Source organism: Kryptolebias marmoratus, linkage group LG20, assembly GCF_001649575.2.
Source record: "Kryptolebias marmoratus isolate JLee-2015 linkage group LG20, ASM164957v2, whole genome shotgun sequence".
In the NCBI taxonomy this organism is placed as follows: Eukaryota; Metazoa; Chordata; class Actinopteri; order Cyprinodontiformes; family Rivulidae; genus Kryptolebias; species Kryptolebias marmoratus.
In genome coordinates this window covers 6,962,079-6,982,209 of record NC_051449.1, presented here as the reverse complement: position 1 = coordinate 6,982,209, position 20,131 = coordinate 6,962,079, and the positions used below count along the sequence as shown (strand labels likewise).

At 34.5% G+C, this 20,131-nt stretch overlaps 1 protein-coding gene across 1 annotated transcript; it reads right to left on the bottom strand.

The window, feature by feature from the left end:
• Positions 1 to 1,317: 1,317 nt before the first annotated feature.
• LOC108232951 (macrophage mannose receptor 1-like) lies at positions 1,318 to 17,487 on the bottom strand. The gene is made up of 31 exons (XM_017411107.3): positions 17,298 to 17,487; positions 16,634 to 16,990; positions 16,201 to 16,371; positions 15,802 to 15,957; positions 15,075 to 15,185; positions 14,525 to 14,662; positions 14,259 to 14,435; positions 13,499 to 13,653; positions 13,152 to 13,265; positions 12,913 to 13,028; positions 12,451 to 12,599; positions 12,165 to 12,364; positions 11,810 to 11,925; positions 11,286 to 11,361; positions 11,037 to 11,190; positions 10,786 to 10,824; positions 10,077 to 10,240; positions 9,917 to 9,978; positions 8,516 to 8,616; positions 8,242 to 8,384; positions 7,287 to 7,392; positions 6,798 to 6,925; positions 6,587 to 6,631; positions 6,342 to 6,444; positions 5,796 to 6,028; positions 5,370 to 5,535; positions 3,796 to 3,960; positions 3,546 to 3,662; positions 3,236 to 3,391; positions 2,441 to 2,470; positions 1,318 to 2,312 (listed from the first exon to the last, which is right to left on the bottom strand). Exons 1-31 carry the CDS (start codon positions 17,410 to 17,412, stop codon positions 2,071 to 2,073), a joined length of 4,305 nt encoding a protein of 1,434 aa, XP_017266596.1. The 5' UTR covers positions 17,413 to 17,487; the 3' UTR covers positions 1,318 to 2,070.
• Between the last annotated feature and the right edge of the window lie 2,644 nt (positions 17,488 to 20,131).

Here is a 20,131-nt window from a genome sequence, read left to right as displayed (position 1 = left end):
ATGTGTAGTTGATTCACAGGAAGATGCTCCGGCTTTCAAGTTTGATACCTAAAACATGCATGCTTAAGAAAAAGTTGTTACACTCAGATTGATTTTGTGCACCAGTTATTTTTATTTAACCAGGCAAATCTCAGAGGGCAGCCAAAACATCCATGTTTTTAGAATGTGGGGAGGAAACCCGTATAAACACGAGGAGAACATGCACACTCCACACAGAGAGACCTCAAACTCAACCTGGGACCTGAACCCAGGACCTATAGTCTGTGAGACAACAGTGCTAACCACCATATCGTTGTGCTGCCCAAAGCAAGATTTGGAGTAGTTATGTTCAGTTTTATTTTTTAATAATCACTAAAAAACAAAAAACTTTAGGAACTATTGTGCAATTGTTCCAAATAGCCACTCTGCTGAATGCTGAAATTTCTTTAGGTTCTCAGTAAATGATTCATAAAACCCAGTTTCACTCGTTACCATAGGTTTTAGTCAGTACTGTAAGTTTGCAAAATAGGTTGACTTGTTTTGTGTTTTTTGAGTTTTTGCGCTGAGTCAGACACTTGCCATTCTTCCCAGAATTTACACTTCTTTGTTTGTCAAAGTTCGTAGCAGATCATCCTGTTAATACCTGTTTGCAGATGTTCCTTTTATGTTTTTTTTTTCTTCTGTCTGCTCAGGTATTACAATTGAAGTCTAGATCCAGAACCTGCCTTCTGCTCACCTGTGTTTAGGTCCATTCTACCATCCATCCTATGACACAAGAATAAAAATGTCTTTTTGCATTAACATGGCATTTGACAGAAAGTCATGCTATGTTTTCTGAGGAATATCTGTCAGTCAAAAAGAAGAAGTGGAAGATGTGTACCGTAAATGTGCTTGATGAAGTTTCTGCAAATCTTTTTTTTTTCTTTTAGCTTCAGCAAATTACACAGCATATTACACAATTCTTTCTTCACTTTTTTACTGTAATAACGATTCCTTTTAATTGTTTGACTTAATTACCAAAAAAAGTAGCTGCAGAGGCACCATGACCATTGTATAAAGGCAAATAATAATAATAATAATAATAATAATAATAATAATAATAATAATAATAATAAATGCATTGTCCAGACAAGCAGATTGATTATAGGGGTTGATTTATTTATTCACTGCAAGCTAGCAACAAACAAAACAAAACAACAACAAAAAAACAAAACAATAATGCACTCACTCCTGCTGCATTTTCTGCTCTGCTTTAAAAAATAAAAACAAAAAAACAAAAAAAAACTTAAGCCCATCTAAGTGTATACTAGTGCTGTTCTTGCATACCCAATTACCAAATCAAGCTGTAATCAACTTTATTTATAAAGCACCTTTAAAACAACCAGGACAGACCAAACTGTTGTACAGTAACACAATACAGATTTAGATTAGGTTTTACCAGGCTTACATAAATCAAAAAAACTAAACTAAACTAAAAACCAAGAAAATTTAATAAAATAATTAGCCTACAAAATATTACTTTCAAATAAACAAAAATATAAAGTAATCCAATGTAAAGTATTTAAAGACATTTTAATTATTAAAAAAATCTGAAAAATCCACGTTTTCTACTTTAATATTATGCAAAGCTAAAATAAAATTATCAACAAGTGTTAAGAATCAGAAAGAAAACACTAAGTTCATTTTAATCAATAATCTACTGTCAGCCTGTAGAAATGACCTGAATAAAGTATATTTACAAAAGCACTAATAAGAAAAAACAGTATTGTGAAACAATTACATTTAACTGCTTTTTAATTAAAAAAACTGAACAATTTAATTTTCAAGGATGTCTAATTTTTATTTCACAGTGACAGCCAATAAGATTTTTTTTTACATGTCAGGAATAAAACCAATGAACAAGCATCCAGGGTATAAGAACATGTAACTATTATTTACATTCAAGCACAGGTAGAAAAAGAATAACTACTGTTAATTTACTGAATATAAATTGTATGTAGTAAAATTAAAAGAAAAAAAGCACAAAGGGTGTAATACATCAGTGTATACACTCTAAAATTAATCTTCCAGTAGTTTTTGCATTTTTGTAAATCACAGAGTTAAAATAGGCTCATTGTTTTCTGCATTCTCTATCAGTTTATTAGTGTCGATGACATCCGGCGGGGATTTATCGTTGTTGAAGTAGAGCGGATTTTCAAAGGTGGGGAAAGGGCGAGGGGACCTCTTGTAGAGAAAGAAAGCCACAACCATGAGTGAGGAGATGATGATGACGAGCAGCACGACTACCAAAGTTGTGTGAACACGGCTGCGACGGTCTACATCTTTTTGAGATTCTGCATATTCAACAAGTAGACAGAGATCGGTTAAAAGATCTAACTACACATGCACTGGTTTTACATTCAATACACTAAACTGTTATAAAATGACGCAACTTAAAAATAAATTTTAAATATTAACTTACCAGGTTTTGAGTCTGAATCTATGGCTGGAACTGGGGAAAAAAGAATATCTGGTTAGAAAACAAATGTCTGCTATAAAATTTAACTGTAAAACTTTATTGACTTTGCTTACAATACAGAATATAACCTGCAGCATGTGTAATGTTTTATTTTTTTTTTCCAGTACACAACAGGTGCTTAATTAAGGAGCAAGGGTTTTAATCTAAGGGCATTTTCATTGTTGTACAGCAAACACTGTATTAGAACATTGTTTGTTTGTTTGTTTTTAGGTCGACAGGAAAAATCTGAAGTGCTAAAAAAAACACATTTTAACTGAGGACTCATATTACTGATTGAAAAACACTAAATGTATAAAACCTTTTTTTAAAAGCCTAGAAAGAAGTTAAAAACTGTTGTATACCTTGTTGAAGATAATATAGGAAAATACACAAAGTGCAAATGTTGTAGTGTTCGGTCGGTATATGCTGGTTTATGACTTTAAAGATTGAGTTAAAAAAACAGTTTTTGATTTTCAAGAGGTTACAAAGCCTCACATTTATGTGACTGTTTGTCTTAACAGCCAAATCAAGCAAAGATATGGGAGTTAAAAGAATTTTATAGCTTATTTTACTTTATAATGTGCTGGAACAGTTCGTAGCCTTCCTATATTTTGTAGACTGTCTTTTCTAACAATACCAAAAAGCAAACTTGTATTAGTATTTTTTATTTTATTTTATCAGAAAACAATACATCTTTTGGTCTAAAGATTTTCAACTGGATACATATGAGATTGACCATGAAGTGAAAAGGCGTCATACCTTTGGGTGTTTTACAGATGTATGATCTGTCATGCCATCTGCGACCCGAATTCCATGTCCCGTCCACGCTTACAATGGCCCCATAATCAGAATCAGGCTCATCTGGACCCCAGTTAGTATAGTCCAGAACTGTTTTATCTAACCACAACCATGTTCCTAATGACAGAAATAAAAAATAAAGTAGAAAAAAAGGGTAAATTTATATTTACTCTTAATATTCCAAATAGTAGTTGTTAAATTAACTGTTAAATCTGGCTTTAATAAATAATTTACTTTAAAATGAAAAGACTGATAAAGATTGGGACCAGACCTTTGTGTGTTTTAAACAGGCCGATCCAGAAAGAGGAGTGGCTATCTTGAAATACTTCTACGTTGCTCTTGATAAACTGCTGCTCAGGAGGATCTTCAATACTTGCAAGGATTCCACCTTCACAACACAAAACAATCTGGTTGGAACAATTACTAAACATATTACAGAAACAGCATTTTCACTCCCATTTTATAACTATTCTGTTAGTGGAAACTTGAGCAATAAATGGAGTTTCAGAACTGTGTCTTACCATGTCTTACACAGCTGCTAGCTGCATCTGCCCATTCAATTTCATCTGTGACAAACAAATAACAGTAGCCCCTAAAAGGCATCCAGGTATAACTATCCTGGTACTCCACATTGGTATCTTCAGGGCAGCGTCCAGGATATAAGGTGGAGTCTGTCGGTGGAACCTCTGTGAAAAGCATAAACACTTTATTACAAAATATGCAAAGCTGTTGATTTGAAACTAACTAGTAATGTTTAGCAAACAGAAGCGTGTCTGTGGGTTTTATTATTCAGCAGGGATTAATTACATTGTAGACTTTTTTAATTATATCTTCCCTCTTTGCCAATTCCATATTGCTTCTATATTACACCTTTGTTATACTCAGCTAAGTTTTCTGTATTTTTTTATTTAACAAACAATATTAAACACAATATTTTCTTGAAAATCCTGCTTTTGTTCAAATAAATGTACACTTTGTACGTTATTCTGGCAATTTACACTGCAGAAAGAAAAATGAACGTGATTTCATAATGGGAGCGATACATAGGGAGGATTAGGTTAATTGTCTTTTCACACAGAACGTTCCAAAGCTGTGGGGAAAGACCAACAAATACAATCCCAATTCTTGAAAAATTTGGGTCAGTGTGTAAAATGTAAATGAATGTGAAAATTTGTTAAAAGAATATAGTAAACAGGTCATTTTGAATTTTATGGCAGCAACACACCTTAGAAAAGATGAGACAGGGGTAACAAAAGGCTGCAAATCTAAGTGGTGCAAATAAAAACAGTTGGGTACAACATTGAACATTTTGTAACTAATTAGATCAACTGGTAACAGGCCAGTAAGATGACTTTTAGAGTGGCTGACTCTCAGAAGAAAAGATGGGTAGAGGTTGACAAATCTGCAACAAATTGCATTTACAGAAAATTCTAGAATGATGTTACGCAATGGAAAACTGGATAGATTTTGAATATTCCTTCATCAACAGTTCATGATATTGTCAAAAAAAAATTCAAGAATCTGGAGAAATCTCTGAGCTCAAAGGACAAAACTCTGAAAGTCGATATTGGCTGCCCGTTATCTTCAGGCCCTCAGGCGACACTGCATTAAAAATAAGTCTGATTCTGTTATAGACATCACTGCATGGGCTCAGGAACACTTCCACACTTTTAAAGCAAGGACTGTTGAACAGCCAGAATCCTACATCAGACAAGAATGAGACAACATTCTCCTCCAAAACCTCCAGCTGCTGTGCTCCTCAGTTCCTGTTGTTTAAAGAAGAGGGGATGCTTCACAGTGGTAAGCATGGCCCTTTCCCAACTTTTTGAGAACTGTTGCTACCATTAAATTTAAAATTACCTATTTTTATGTGGTACAATTTTTGTTTCATCATTTGATATGTATACTGTTCTGTTGTGAATAAATTATGGGTTTGTGAGATTTACGAATCCTTGCATTTTGCTTTTATTTACATTTATACAACATCCCAACTGTTGTGGAATTGAAGTTTTAGAAGCACCAAAAATATATCCCTTGTTAACATGACAAATGAGAATTATTCTGTTTTTCAGATCAGTGGTATAAATCATTGTACCTGATGACTGCATACAAATGCTCTTCATAGTCTGGTTGCAGAAAGCAGTCTTCCATTTTCCGTCCACATCTATGTACACGCATGGTTTGTCCCTGCTTGGTTCATATTCACCCCAGCTGGCAGAGTTCATGTGCCAACCATCAATATACCTGAAATAACCTCCGGTCTAAAAACAATGACAGATGTTAGGTAAGTAAATACATAAATTAAATAAAAATAAAATGCAATTTTTGCAATTTTGATATTTGCTGCTTGATCAACTTTAAATAGACAGCTCATGAATTCATTTTGTTCATTCATCCAGTAACTTTAGTTAATTTAGGTGGCTATAGGAGCATTTTAAGTGAGTATTTTCCACCCAACCTGTTAGAGTTCAACTGTTTTTCAGCTATTGTACAGGAGTTTCAGGTGGCTGCAGCTCTTCACCTTATTTTTGTTCAATCCGATCCACACAGGAGCTTTGAGAGTGGCAACCAGGAGCTCAACATAGGCGATGGTCCACTCATTTCGCAGGCTGGCCAGGTTGGCTTTATCACTTTCGCAGCGTTTCCTGGCATCTTCCCAGGTCAGATTTTGAGTCACAGCCTTGATGCTGTCATTTCCCAGTTGCTTATAGATGTTTGGGTCTATTAGATCTGGTGGAGTCTTTAAACCTGGGTCTGTTAAAGCCAAGACAAAAGTCAAGTTAAAGAAAGTTTTTTTTTTATTGTTATTATTGATATTTGTTTTTTAAAGCTTTTTTTGCAGCTTTGCAAATTGTAGTTTAATTTTGTAGCCATTTGTTTTTCACAATTTTTATTTTTTTACAAATCCTTATTCTACATACCAGAAATATAATCTGCAAGTGAAATTTTTACCTGTATTTAGACAGAGCGGTGCCCTAAAATAATTTTACTATGACACTTAACTTTAAACATCCCTTCTTTCATTAAGGCTCAAGCAGTTTAAAAAACAGCAAATGTAGGAACTCACTGATATTTTTGTGACAGATGAATCCATTGGTATCATTGCAGGACTTAATCACCCATTTACCAATCCCAAAAGCAGAATTGCTGGTCACCACCACACAGTCTTCCTGGTTATGAGCAAGAACAATTTAAGTATAAGTATTACCTTCAAACTAATCATTTGTACAGTTTTATCTGATTGGCATAATGGCAAAACCTTTCAGGCAGGTTCAACTTTTGTTTTTTTGTTTTTTTTTTATTTTCTTTTACCTCATTCCATCTTTGATAAAATGATCCAGGTCGGCGTTGATTTTTCTAAAAGACAAAAATAGATAAGAATATTAAATATTTCAATTAATTACGTTGGATTTGACCTACAGAAAACAAATATCAACAATATCTAGGACTCAAAGCAAAAAGGGAGGAAAAAGTAGGTGACACTATTAATCATGACAGGGACAGTCCCTCTGTTGATACTTACAGAATAACCCCAGTTGGTGTATTGACGCATTTTTCCATCAGTCCAGTAAAATCCATCTTGTTTTAAACTGTTCAAGCCAATCCACAGATCAATATTTTGTACATCAAGCATTTTCATGGTCAAAAATGCTGCAAAATTCAAAAACAGAAATGGCAAATATGTTATAACTTTATTTTCCAATTTTATCCCCACATTTTGTTAAACTTTCAACACGATTTACTGTTTTTATGTATCTTTAATATGCCTGAATGAATATTGTTATAATATCATCTTTAGTATTATAAAAAAGACAATAAAATACCAAGCTAAACAACATAATCACAAAATATAAAATGAAGTAATAATATTTACATGGTTTTTTAAAATTAATTTTTAGCTACATAGTTCATTTAAACTTTTCAAAAATTATTAATTTTCACACGATTGTTACTGTAAATTGTATTTGTGCATGTCTTCCTATGAATGTATGAATAGAAAAATGGAGCAAACCTTGCACTTGTCTTGTGGGAATGGAGACTAAACTAGCTGACATACTGATGCACTGTGTTCGTGCATCTTCCCACGTGCACTTGCGGTCACTTATCATCTTGTAACACTGTAACAAAAAAAAAATCAATATTAATGCCATTCAAGTTGTTACCAGGATATGAAAATAGCGTCTAGTTAAAATCAAGCAGGATATATTTCTCAAAAAAGCTGTTTTCTGACACATATACTATATATACACACACACACCACCCTAAAACAAAACAAATTCCTACAGATGGATGAATACACAAGAGTTTTCCTTTTTTTTTCATAAAATCTTTACAGTGACCTTTAACCTTTCACACAGCACAATGCCCCCATAACAGAATGCTTTAAGTAACTTTATGATTTAAAGGAGCCTTTTTCCCAGTTTAAGTTATATATAGAACTTTACAATGTCTTTGTCATTCACCCAATAATTCAAAACTTCACGCAACACTTATTAAAAAAATTGGAAAAGTTAAGTGTGGGTGTTTAAAAATAATATAATATGACAGATTTTACCCTAATTATTAGAGCTTTTTTGTTCTCTTTAAAAGTGGTTCTGATCAATAGATCTTTTAAAACTTTTCTTTTGACTTTGGCTGCTTTTTCTGCTCACTTTCTGTCCACTCCTTCTACCATTACAGTATATTGTGCAGTGTATCATGAAGAAATGAGGTAAGGGACAAAGAAAGACGTGTCAGACCTAAAACAAACAAACATAAAAACTACCTATAGGAGAAAAAAGTATCTAAACCCTAATGTTTTTTGTTACAGACTGCTAGTGCCTGAATATCTAAATTAAACTGGTTCTTTGTTAAGTTGTTTATGCATCGACAAAGCACACTTGTTCGTTCCTTAAATTTAGGAGCTTTGTTTGGTACAATAACTATTTTGCAAGCAAACATAAAGGCTTACAAGTTGCCTTCTTTACCTTTGCGCCATACTTTGTCCACGAGAGTTCACAGCCTCCTGTAGGAGGATCCATCGGGGCAACAGTGGTGTTCACCTTTGGCGAATTTGTTCGTTTACAGATGGACTGAAGCTCTTTTCCACAATTATAAGTGCGCCAGTAACCTGTAGGACCAACAAAGATTCAGAGAGTCACATATTCAATTTAGAGCTTCATATTATGTAATCTCACTCAGACATCTTTATCTGTTTTTTAATTCTGCTTTAATCTAAGAGTTTGTGACCTTTTAACTTACCCATGTGATAACCCATTGCAACACAGTTCTCATCGAAGGCCTCAGTATTTGGCTGATTCTCATCCCATCTTTTATATGTCAGTGAAGTTCCATCCAACCACCTTGAATGACAGACGTGTTGGTTTATGTCATATCAATATTTTTTTTCAATTGATTGTATACTTTTTTTCTTTTTTTTTTGCTTGGTGATGTGTAGCCTGGTGCTAAATATTAGTTACACAAAAACCAAAATATGTATGTAGCTGTTTAAAGTCCATTTTTGACATAAACTGACTGGAGGTTTGTGTCCGTAGGGGTTGTTCTTGTTTTTCTAGTTTGAGTTAATGTATAATAATTTGAATACTTTTACTTCTTGATTATTTCCGTAATATGTTTATTTAATTAAATGTTTGCATGATTTTTTTTTTCTAATTCATCTATCATACGTATTCTGTGTTGTTCACAGTCCACAGTAATCACATTGACCTGTACTATGTTTTTGGATTCTGAATAATGTGCTGTTAAGGGCAGTGTGTCTAAACCTTTGTCTTGTTAATAATCGTTCTTCTCTTTTTATTCAGTTTCCTCCATGTGTCATTGCAAAGTTTTCTAGTTTTTTGCAATCCTTGTTGGCATTTGGAGTTCACATTCACCAGAAGTCATTTAATAAACAGTCTTTTAGCGTTGCTTTATAGATTAGGCATGAAGAATATATTTTATATAAGATTTAATATATTTTTTTATAGTTTTAATCCTGTCATTAAACACATAAGTGACAGACAGATATTTGAATGCAAACATGTCTCTAATGTCTTCAACTCTGTTTGGCTCATCTTTTTTTTTCAAGTTTTTACTTCTCCCAACCATTATCTGTCATACAGGCTGTAAATCTGACTTTAACATGAGTGACTAATTTTAACTGCCTGTGTGTGGGATGACCGCTCATCTCCTGTGCCTTTTTGATGAGTTTTGAAGCTCTGGAGAAAAATAAAACTTGCTGAATTTGCTGTGACTCACAGGTTTCTTTCCTGAGGAGTCTGTTCCAGTAATTAAACACTTAGTTGGTGTGTTATGATGTATTAACTGGCTCGTTATAGAAGCTGCACACTTGTAAAAATATATCTACATGCGCGTCTTAATTTAGATGTTTAGTCATTTTATCTGTGTCACAACTAATTATTTAAGGACTGTTTTGTCTTTTTAGGTATATCAGTCCGTTTTCTGTATGAAAGTGGAAATACCCCTGAAGATAAAACTGCCAGGTCCATTTTTTTGAAGGAGATTTTTTTTTAATTAAAACACTTGTGTTAAACTTTTTTTATTTTAGTACATGCAAAAAAGGAACAGATTAAAGACACGTAAACTGCTCTCGTAGAACCACCAGGTAATTATTTTATCTTTGTGGTATTTGATTTTACTCACCAACTGGACCCATCAAGATCCACAGATAAACCTATGTAAAATGATCCATAGCTTCTGGATATCTGTAAACACATGCAAAAGAAAGGAAAAGGAAAATCACATTTCTTGTTGTTAAACTGTGTGTGTTTGTGTGTGCTGTTGGCAAAGCATCAATCTCCACCTGTTTCCACAAGAAAATGTTTTCTTCTCTACTGTTGACCACTGCCAGGTCCCCATGTCTCTGTTGGCAGTAGTGACGAGCTTCTTCCATCGACTTCCCCATTCTGTTAATAAAATATTGTTTTCCTCTCCACTCCATCCAACCGTCCGCAGTCATATTAAATTCTGCAAAAGTTTGGAGACACGTGATATTAAACTAGTGATTGAATTTGAGTTACAGCTCCACTGATTGCACAATGAATCAACAGAAAAAAAAAGACTGAATCACAAATTCTGGTCTGATTAACTAATCTAAAACATTTTGACCAAAAACTGCTAAGACTTGTTTGGGTTCCACCCCTTCAACTTGGCTTTTAAACCTTTTTCCAATATGGAAAACTGAATGTCCTTAAACTCCATGATGATTGAAACTTAAAGATACCATCTTGTGTTTTTATACAAGATTGTTTTTTTTGCTGGCATTTGGGGGCGGCGGCTTAGAAGAAGAACAATTGGTTTATTATTCTCAAAAGTATCATTAGAATGACTTAAAAAAAATGTTGTATGTTTTTATCAGTTTGTAAAATTAAGCAGTATTAACATAGTGAATTTTAGAAATAGTTTAAAGTCCGCATAATGGTGTTATAATAAGTTAATCATTTCATTCTAGTATGTTCTGTTTTGAATATTAATTACTTTCATTGTGTTGTGATTCATAAATGTAAGCTTACCAGAAGCTGTGTCATTAGGAGGTGGTTTTGGAGTTACTCCTGTAAAAGCACAAACAAGTGTTAGCTTCCTTTGTCCAGCTTTGAGTTGTATATTGAAGCTGAATCTTAGGAACTTGACAATACTGTGTTTTTGTTTGTAGGAGGCTTTATACCTTTTACTTCATCTCCTTTATAACATACTATGCATTTATGTGGGTTTAAAAAACATTTTATCTTTCAAAAAGATAGCTGGAATATTTTTTCATCTGTACCTGCACGAATCTGACACAGCCAGTCGTTGTAACTCTCACAGTTTAGGTCATTCCAGGAGCCGGACTCATCCCAGTTGTGTAACGTGAATTCAGTACAAGATTCATCGTTGTTAAAATTGTTTGGCTCTCCTTCCTGCCAGTGCTGGAAGTTAAGCTGGAAATAAATTGAAATAAGATTGCCTTTTTTATTGTATATTCTTATACTAAAACAAGGAGGGCTGATGTTTGGTTCAGAACTGAATAACTAACCGGGCTTCCATCAGTCCACACAAAACCAGCGCTTGGATCTGCAACATGAAGTCCAATCCAAGCCCTTCCACCTCGACTGTAGGAAAAATATCCAATAAAATGCTGATTTACTCTTTTTTTTTTCATAAAGTACTCAGGGGTTAGAAACGCAAGGAGTTGAATTTGGAGTGCAACAAGGTATAAAATTCTCACTTTAGCCTCTATTTTCTGGCACATAGGAGAGACTGCAGATGCTTTAAAAACAGAACTGATAACACGGTGGTTCCCTCAGAGAGAGGTCATTTCAATCTATCTTTCTAAGTCAGGCATGCAGTTCTTATTTTCTCTTAATTCTCATCAAAAAAGATTAAATTTAATAAATTTGTACCAGACTGTCACCCTAAGGGTGTTATTCAGTAGCGCTTTAAACAACTCTTTCTAAATGTAATCTGATGGGAGCAATGATGTCTTTGTTTCAGAATAATGTTGTCTAATGTATATTTTTAAGCAGCTTCAGTTTATAGTTGTGCAAAACCCATACTTACTGGGACAAAATTAGCTCAGAAGAACTGTGGATGCTCAGCAGCTCTCCTCCTATGGCCCTGCAGTAATCTCTGGCCTCAAACCAGGTCTTCTCATATGATCGAGGTCCTGTGAAAAACTTAAGGACAAGACAAGATGAATCTTAGTTGAAATGTAAAAACATATGATATAAATGGAGCAAAATATGTAAAAACATGGGGACACTCATAGTGGGTTTGTGGATATACATAATAAACTGATTTTTGAGTTTGCTTCATTCAAAATGCATTAATGTATTGTTTTTAGTTCTGGGCCGGACACAAGCACAACATGATGTTTTTTTGTTTTTGTCGGTAGGTTAATGTTATTTGTTTTCACCTTCGCACAGACACTCCTTGTTCCCACACGATTCCAACCTTCTGCACACTCGGGAGGAGTCTGAGATGGTGGTGGCACTGTTGCAGTGGCCCCCTCAGCCATGTGCTTGCAGATGTATTTCTCCTGATTGGTACAGGGCAGCAGATCCCAGAGTCCAGCTGAAACCCCAGTTGCTATGGCAACACAGCCTTGTTGGTAACCTTTAATATTGTAGGGAACAACAGATTGTTGGGGTGCTTTTATTCATGCTTTAAATGCAAGGTTGGCGTTGCATATGTTTTTGTACCTGGCATTCCAGCATTCCAGTGAGTAAATGTGGTAAACTTTCCATTCGTCCATGTAAAAACATCAATGTTGTTCTGATTTGAGAGACCAAGCCAAAAATCTTTCTCTGGTCTCAGTCCCACCAGGCTCACAAGAAAGGCATTATCCACCCTGTAGATACATTAAGGAAAGTTAGGAAACTTCTTGTCTGGAACCACTTTGGGTCTGGAACACATGTCTAGAAATTTAATTTGAAAAGGATATATTAGTAATTTTGCTTTGTTTTATAAAAGATAAAACCAGTAGTCATAAATGAACTAAAAAATTGAGTTGTGAATGTTTGAGTTGCAAGTCTTTTCAGGTGTTATTTTTGGAGGTCAGGCACTAACAAGTTTACACTTGGATATTTATGTGTTGATTTTTAGCTACAATGTCTTGCAAATTTATTTAAAGGTTGATCTTTTAAAGCACAAAATAATCTTACCCATTTGAGACATCAGCCAAGTATGAATCTGACCTCTCGCAGTCTTCTTTAGCATCAGCAAAAGTCTTTGTCTCTGTTCCTACAAAATAGCAGTAGGAGCCATGTTTTCTCCAACCCTGAAAATAAAAAGACACAGATTAGGAAGTTGTATTTTAAAATATACATTTTTTAAGATATACATCTTCTATGTGCAGTAAATTTTCATTTTTTACCAAACACATTATTAATAATTCACTCACAGCTTTGCAGCCAATGTCTATCTCCACTTCATCTCCAGTTCTTTCAGTAGAACTTTGCTTCATGCAGATGAATCCATGCTTTTCACGACATGAGTGATCTGCCCAGTTCCCATTCTGCAAGAAAGAAAAAATAAATTTGTGGACAGACTTCTTTCTTTAGTGCATTTAGTTAAAGAAATAACTCACCAATAATTGAACAAATTGCTTCAAATACACACTGAACATTTTGAATCTACAGTATAAACGCATCAATGAAAAATGCCAACATGTATTTATTATATATTATGTAATATAAATAACATATACAGTATTTTAAAATGGGTGTTCACACTGTCTGATATCCTTACCTCCCCTTTGATGAGAACGCAGTCTTCATCCTCAGAGGAGACAGTTGGTTCTCCAAAGTCCCAGCTGGTGAAGGTGACAGTGGAGTGGTCACTCCAGTCAAATAGGCCTTCTATAGTCCTGTCATTCAGTCCAATCCAAAGCTCATCGTTGGATGCTGTGGAAAAAGGTCAATCAAATAGTTGTCTTCTTTTTAACAAAGTTAGTGTCAAATTTTATGCTGCATCTTATTTTTTTTTGTCTTTTCTAGACTTGAAAACATGCAATAATCAGTGATGTATGCAATTGTTTTAAGTAGGCATCTATGAATTTGTCCTTCTCTTATTCCCATTGGTTGCATGGTTTAACTGGGAAGAAAAAAAAACAAGTAGAACTGAAGCAAACAGGATAACCTCATGCATGTCTTCATATTGATGCTTAATCAACTTCTTTTGAGTAAAGACACATTTAAAACTTCATCTATCATCAGGGCATGGATGCTACAAAAGCACTGTGGCTGGTTGGTAAGGAAAAGATTGTTGTTTTCATAGACGTTCCTTAATCTTAACTGTGAAAGTCAAATATTGCTAACCAATGCATTTAATACATTGAAAAATCTGACAATTTGATTTATTTGTTGTCAAGGAACATCGACTTGTAAACATATGCAAAAAGTCTGTAACCAATGTGCATTTGTTGAGTTGTCTCATGGTAGATCCTGCAAAGCAGTGAAAGTTCTATATATTTTCTCTGTAATTTTATATTGCTGTGATTGTAATGTACCATATCCAAGCTGAGAAATGATGAAGCTTTGGTCTTCCACATTGCGGATGCTCACAAGGTCGCCTCCCTCTTTGCGGCACTCTCTCTGAGCATCAGACCAAGTCTGAACAGCGCGCTGAAGGTGGAAACAGTGACCGTTGTATGGAATCCAAGGGCTGGAGCAAAAGCCTTGTTCAGCTAATAAAGAGAACAAACATATACTGATCTCACATATCAAATGTGTCTCTTTTAGATAAAGATTAGAGTAGTAAAAAAGTTTTCTGTACTTTCTGAAGGAGCTGGCAGGGTTCCACCTTTGTAGCAAATATAGCCCAGTTTCTTGGAGCAGGATGAACTCTGCCATTTGTACTGACCATTAGACTCAAGAAAGGCACAGTTGTGTCCCGGATTAGGAAGTGGATTTCCTAAAACAAAATTATTTCATTCAAAATTCACCCTTTGCAGGAGAAGAGTGTCCCTTTAAAGGACTTTTACTTCAACACTTTGATAGTTATAAAATACACAATTACAAATTCAGTTTTAGAATGAATCTAAATGATTAAACACTGGGTTGTTATTCTTTTAAGCTCAGGAACAACAGGGTAAACCTTATTTCATGCTAATCTTGTATTTTATTTGTAGATTTTTCTTCTCTGTCTTAGAGTACAAGCCTTGTCTCTGACAGAGACTGTTTTATGTCAAAGAAAAAGCTGAAACTGATCCTGCTATAACATTGACTATGTGCAGAATTCACACTACCCCTGGGCATTTCTTTAAGAGTTTTATTATTAGTAGTATTTTTTTTCATATCTTCAGATGGTCAGAGTAAAAACTTACCAGCATCCCATCTCAGATAGCGAAAAGGCTTCCCATCAGTCCACTGCCAGCCATGTTCTGGGTTCAAAACTAAACCTATCCAGAGTCTGGTTCTCGCTGACCCCAGTAGTGCTGGGTGTTTATGTTTTTGTCGCAAAGAGGAAGAAAAAAAAAAGAAGGAAAACCAGAGTAAACACATTGTTCTTCTTTTTCTTTTCTAAGTTCTGCAACATAACAACAAATATCTGTAATGACTATCTGGAGCAGAGCATTTTAAGTAAAAAATTATCCCAAATAAGAGTTTGCATAATTGGTAGTGTTTTAAATGTTGCACGGTTACAAAAACAGGAAATAGATTGTAGGATTTCAAAGCTCTGAAAGTAATATTATATGTTTAATTTTAACTTATTCTGGCACATTCTACACTATCTTTTTTCAGTCTGGCTAAATATTTAAATGTATTGAGATTTTTTGGGGGGGATTGGGTGTATAAATTGTTTTATCAGCTAATCACCAGACTTAAGTTAGCATTTTCAGTTTTATTTTTACAAGCTTTTTAAAGTTAATAATTTTAAAAAAGAACAAGTACAAATGAGAAGTATTTAACACAATGCAGCGGTAGTTTATGGAGATTTGGGATAGTTACTGCAAAACGTTGCCTCATTGTGCAATATTTTGAATTAACTCATTTGAAACAAGTTGTGTGTCAGTCTCGGTGCCGTCAGACATCCAGCAGATGGCACTTTACCTGTGATAAAGGCCTTCTCAGTGGGATCCACAATGCTGACCAGAGATGCAGACTGCTGTTTGCAGCTGGTGTCAGCCTGAGCCCAGGTCAGAACTGACTGCATGTTCACCTGGTAATATGCTCCGGTAACAATGTTTTTGTTCCAGTGTTCAGTGGCTGTGTAGACACAAAACAAAAAAACTAAAATTAAATCTTCCAAATAGTTTAGTACTAAAAACTCACTTCCTGTTTACTTTGTGTCAATCATCAGTTGCATGTGTAAACTTGTAATATATTAAGTTACTGGTATTTTAATACATTTTTATGTCCTCTAAGACCAAAAGTGCATGCTGTTTCATGTTATTATCAGTTTGATATATTTCATGTAAACCTAGTGACATTTAAAGCAGACAAACTTACAAGAAGTTGGGCAGTAACCCCATTGTTCATGCTCATATTTAGTTTCAGTTGCACACCAGCTGCGCTTCACTTTGGAGTCAATCATGGTGCAGTCTCCATACCATCGGTCTTTGTACATGAAGGGAAACATGCAGATCTTGCCATGGGAATTGCCACTGATGGTGTAATATTCTGGAGGGGAAACAAAAAGTTCATCAAAGTAAATTGGACCTGGAAGCAAAATTTAAAATAATGAAAGCAACGCTCTATTTTATTTCAACTTAAACAATGAACTCTAGTGATATGAAGACAAATAAAATGAGAAAAAAGTTATGTTTCACAGCAGCTTGCCAAAATCAGGAACCAACTTTCCATCTTTGTAATGATCTTGTGGTTTTCACCTTTAAGTGGCTACACACACTTCCACTCACAAAGCGAAAGCCTTAGGCTATACCTCTGTATGTTCTCGTGCAGGCTCCACTAGCTGTCCCTGGGATTGTAAGGTAGTTATTTGGCCCAACAGTTCTGGAGAGCATGATTGATTCATCCACTCTGACTTCAATGAAAAACTGCTGGCCTTTAAGAGCGAGCACCGTTCCATTCTTGCATTCCCACTTCTGGAGTTCACTGTTCTCATCACAGTCGTATTGGCTCACTTCACTCCCCACATTTTTACCCTGCACTCCAATGCACTTTTTGGTGGAAGTTACAAAAAGACGGTCACCGGTTGTCCAGCGAATGTCTTGGCAACGGGAAGATCTTTTCACCAAGCAAAATCCAGTTGCCTTGTTAATAAGTGAAAATGGAGAATCTGCAAAGAAAAACACAAAGTAAAACTTCTGTTATTCCTTCATTTTAGAATATTGATAAGATTTAAAACACATATCTGTGCACAAACTCTGATATTCTATATATTCTTACAACTTTCTTGATTGCAAGTTCTTAAAAAGTGTCAAATACAAATAAGACTCAATATATAATTGAAATTTGATTTAAAAATGTTATTTCTTTTGTACAGCAATAATGCTAAACCAGATTTAATTACTGAAAGAACTATAAAGATTAGGATTGCATTTCAAAAAGCAAAGAAAACAAGCATGTAATATGAAAATACTCACCATTAGCATTAGTTGTTGCAGTTGAATAATGAAATGTTTGCATGAGGAGCAAAAAGGCTGCAAAAATTATCCTTGGATTCAACATTCTTCTTAGTCTCAAAGCAGCAGACATCATCCATGCATTGCAAGCAGAGGATGTATGAGTGTGAACCTGACAAGGAGGGGAAACTTAACAGCACACTGACATGCTCTCCTCTTTTTTTCCCTTTTCATTGAGAAACTGTCATGTTTCAGATTGGCTCATTTCAGCATTTTGCTACTGGTAGGGGAAAAAAAAAAGAGGGAGCCGTTAGGAAGGAAGCGGGGGGCAGCATGCACACAAACACATACACAAACATGTTCTTTGCTCGCACGGATGCCTCACTCCAAAAATAGAAAAAAAAGAGGTTCCAGTTACTTTCCATTCATTGACAAAAACAAAGTTTAAGTGGTTTAGGGTAACCAAAAACCCATGTCTTCATTGTAACATTTTAAATATAGGTAATCACAAAAATAAATAATAATATATTTAGTTTTGTACTCAACCAGCATTTATTTAATACATATATATATACCAATTATACTACAATAATTTGCTACTGAAAATTGTCCAATCACTGCAGGATATTTGGGTTTTTTACCTAACACAAACATTTATGATCAAAGATTAGACTTCAGAGAAAGAAAATAATGTTAACTTTCTTTGGTTCTTACCAAACATATATAAAAGTATATTATGTCTCATGTTAGTATATGAGTTTTGCTTGTTTTGTGAATTTGGTTAAGATTTCTTCAGACAATTTGTAATTTTTACATTTAAAAAGATAGTACATCCTTTTTATTATAATTTTTCTTTTTATTAATATCTGCTCTAACCACTGAGCCATAGCCACCCCTGTGGATCAGTGGTTAGAGCAGTTGTCCTCCAATGAGATAGTTGAAGGTTTCATTCCACCAATATGCCACATGTCAAAGTGCCCTGGGCAAGACACAGAACCAGACACTGATGTGTGCCCCATTGGTGTATGAATGTGATCTTAAGCACTGATTGGACTCTGTAGAATTAGCTTTGTAGAGATTTAGTAGAGTTCTGTATGAATGTGTGTGTGGAAAAGAAAATGAGAGCACAGATTGTGTTGTAAAGCGCTTTGAGTGGCCTGGTTGCCTAGAAAGGCACTATATAGGTACAGTTGATTTACCATTATTTCTAAGGTTTTTGGTATCAGGGCATATTAGAAATCTTACTTCATGTTAAATTTAGGTAGTTATGTCAAATGAGATACACACTGTCAACATTTATTTAAAAGAAACTGTAGTGCCAAAAAATTGCAAGTGACTGAAGTGATCTTGCTTGGAGTTAGAATGTTATAAGAACATTTGAAAGACGATGTCTCTTTGAGAGTGTAATGTTGTGTCTCATTCCCTCCATAGAAGACTGTAAGTATTATCATTGGTACTCTCAGAAGGAGAGATTGCAGGGCTGCCCAAATTATTTGAAACCGTATTTTCCCAAAGAATTGCTTCAGCTGTCAGTCCTTTGTTTAAGTATGAAGAAATAAACCCACAACAAAACTCCAGAACCTTACTGTAAAATAAAAAAATAAAGAAAATGCAATTACTGCTTTTATCAGAATTTAAATGGTAAGTAGTGGCCAGATGCTGCAAATCTAATCCATCAATCAGCTGATCATAACAAGTGTCAGTATCTGTATAAAAGCAGGTGTTTGTTTGCTACTTTGGAGTATTCCATTGTGTTAAACTAAAACTGTTACCAAGGTTTTTCTTAGAAAGTTTTTTAGTTTTTGTTGCTACCAGTCAGTCTGGGAAGAGTTTGAAGGTCATTTTATAATTTTCCATCGAAAAAGATTTGTCACAAGAGGAAAACATTTGATGCAGATGACAATCTTCACAAGAATGAACAAGTTCATCTCAAGGTCAGACCATGGCAAAAAAAATAAATAAAAACTGCACTGTAAAGAAAAATGCATTAAGACGAACTAGACATTTTTTTTTTACTTTCTCCTGATACAACAAGCCTTAAAATAAAAAACAATGGCACATTGTTTTTTGCAATGGTAAATTGTAACTTATGGTTAGGTTTTGTACCCCTTTTAAATATTTAACAGTATACAACAAATCCACTGATAGACATAAGAAGTACAAGGCTGCCATTTTTATTGTTACTGATGGCAAGAACATTGTGTTCATCCTGAGTGAAGCAACACAATATCCTGTGTTGAGGGGGAGAAATTCAGATGTTGAGCTTTTCCTTTACATTTATCATAGCATTTTGTATTTCACTTCCTCTTTGGTTATTCTCCTTTTTTGAAAAAAAAAAGAAAAGAAAAACCTTTGGGTTTTGTGAAACCCAAAAGAAACATAGTGACCAACTTGTGAAAACATAATACCCAGTAAGGCCCAACAACATCTTTGTCATCATATAAAATAAGAAAAAGATCCAACTAAGGCAACTAAAAACCTATTTTTTTTATCCTGTATGTTGATGACATATTGTTGTTATTGAGAGTAAGACATCACTGTCAGTTTTATTGGCTGCATTGCTGCACACAGAAACAGGTGTTTTATTTTATCTTTTGATTAAAGTTTTTAACCCGTTTCAAAGAAAAAAGAAATGATGGTTACTGAATGGAAAGAACAAAAGTGACTTTTGTTACCAGCTTTGTGTTTGATTTGCTTCATTAGTTTGTTTTACAACTCCATATTATTTTTAATCTGATCTGACTTTTCTGACTGCGCTGTGTTGGTACTGGTTACCAAGAGTAAGATTCATATGTACAACTAAAGTCATCATGGTATTTTTCTTTCTGAAAGTCTTATAAGATTTATTTTAAGAT

Bases quoted from the DNA above. Each gene is read 5' to 3' on its own strand.
- LOC108232951 (XM_017411107.3), bottom strand. From the start codon at position 17,412: ATGATGTCTGCTGCTTTGAGACTAAGAAGAATGTTGAATCCAAGGATA. The intron at 15,958-16,200 runs GTAAGTTTGTCT...GTGTCTACACAG, and splicing joins GGGTTACTGCCCAACTTCTT to CCACTGAACACTGGAACAAA. The intron at 2,313-2,440 runs GTAAGTTAATAT...TTGAATATGCAG, and splicing joins AGATTCAGACTCAAAACCTG to AATCTCAAAAAGATGTAGAC.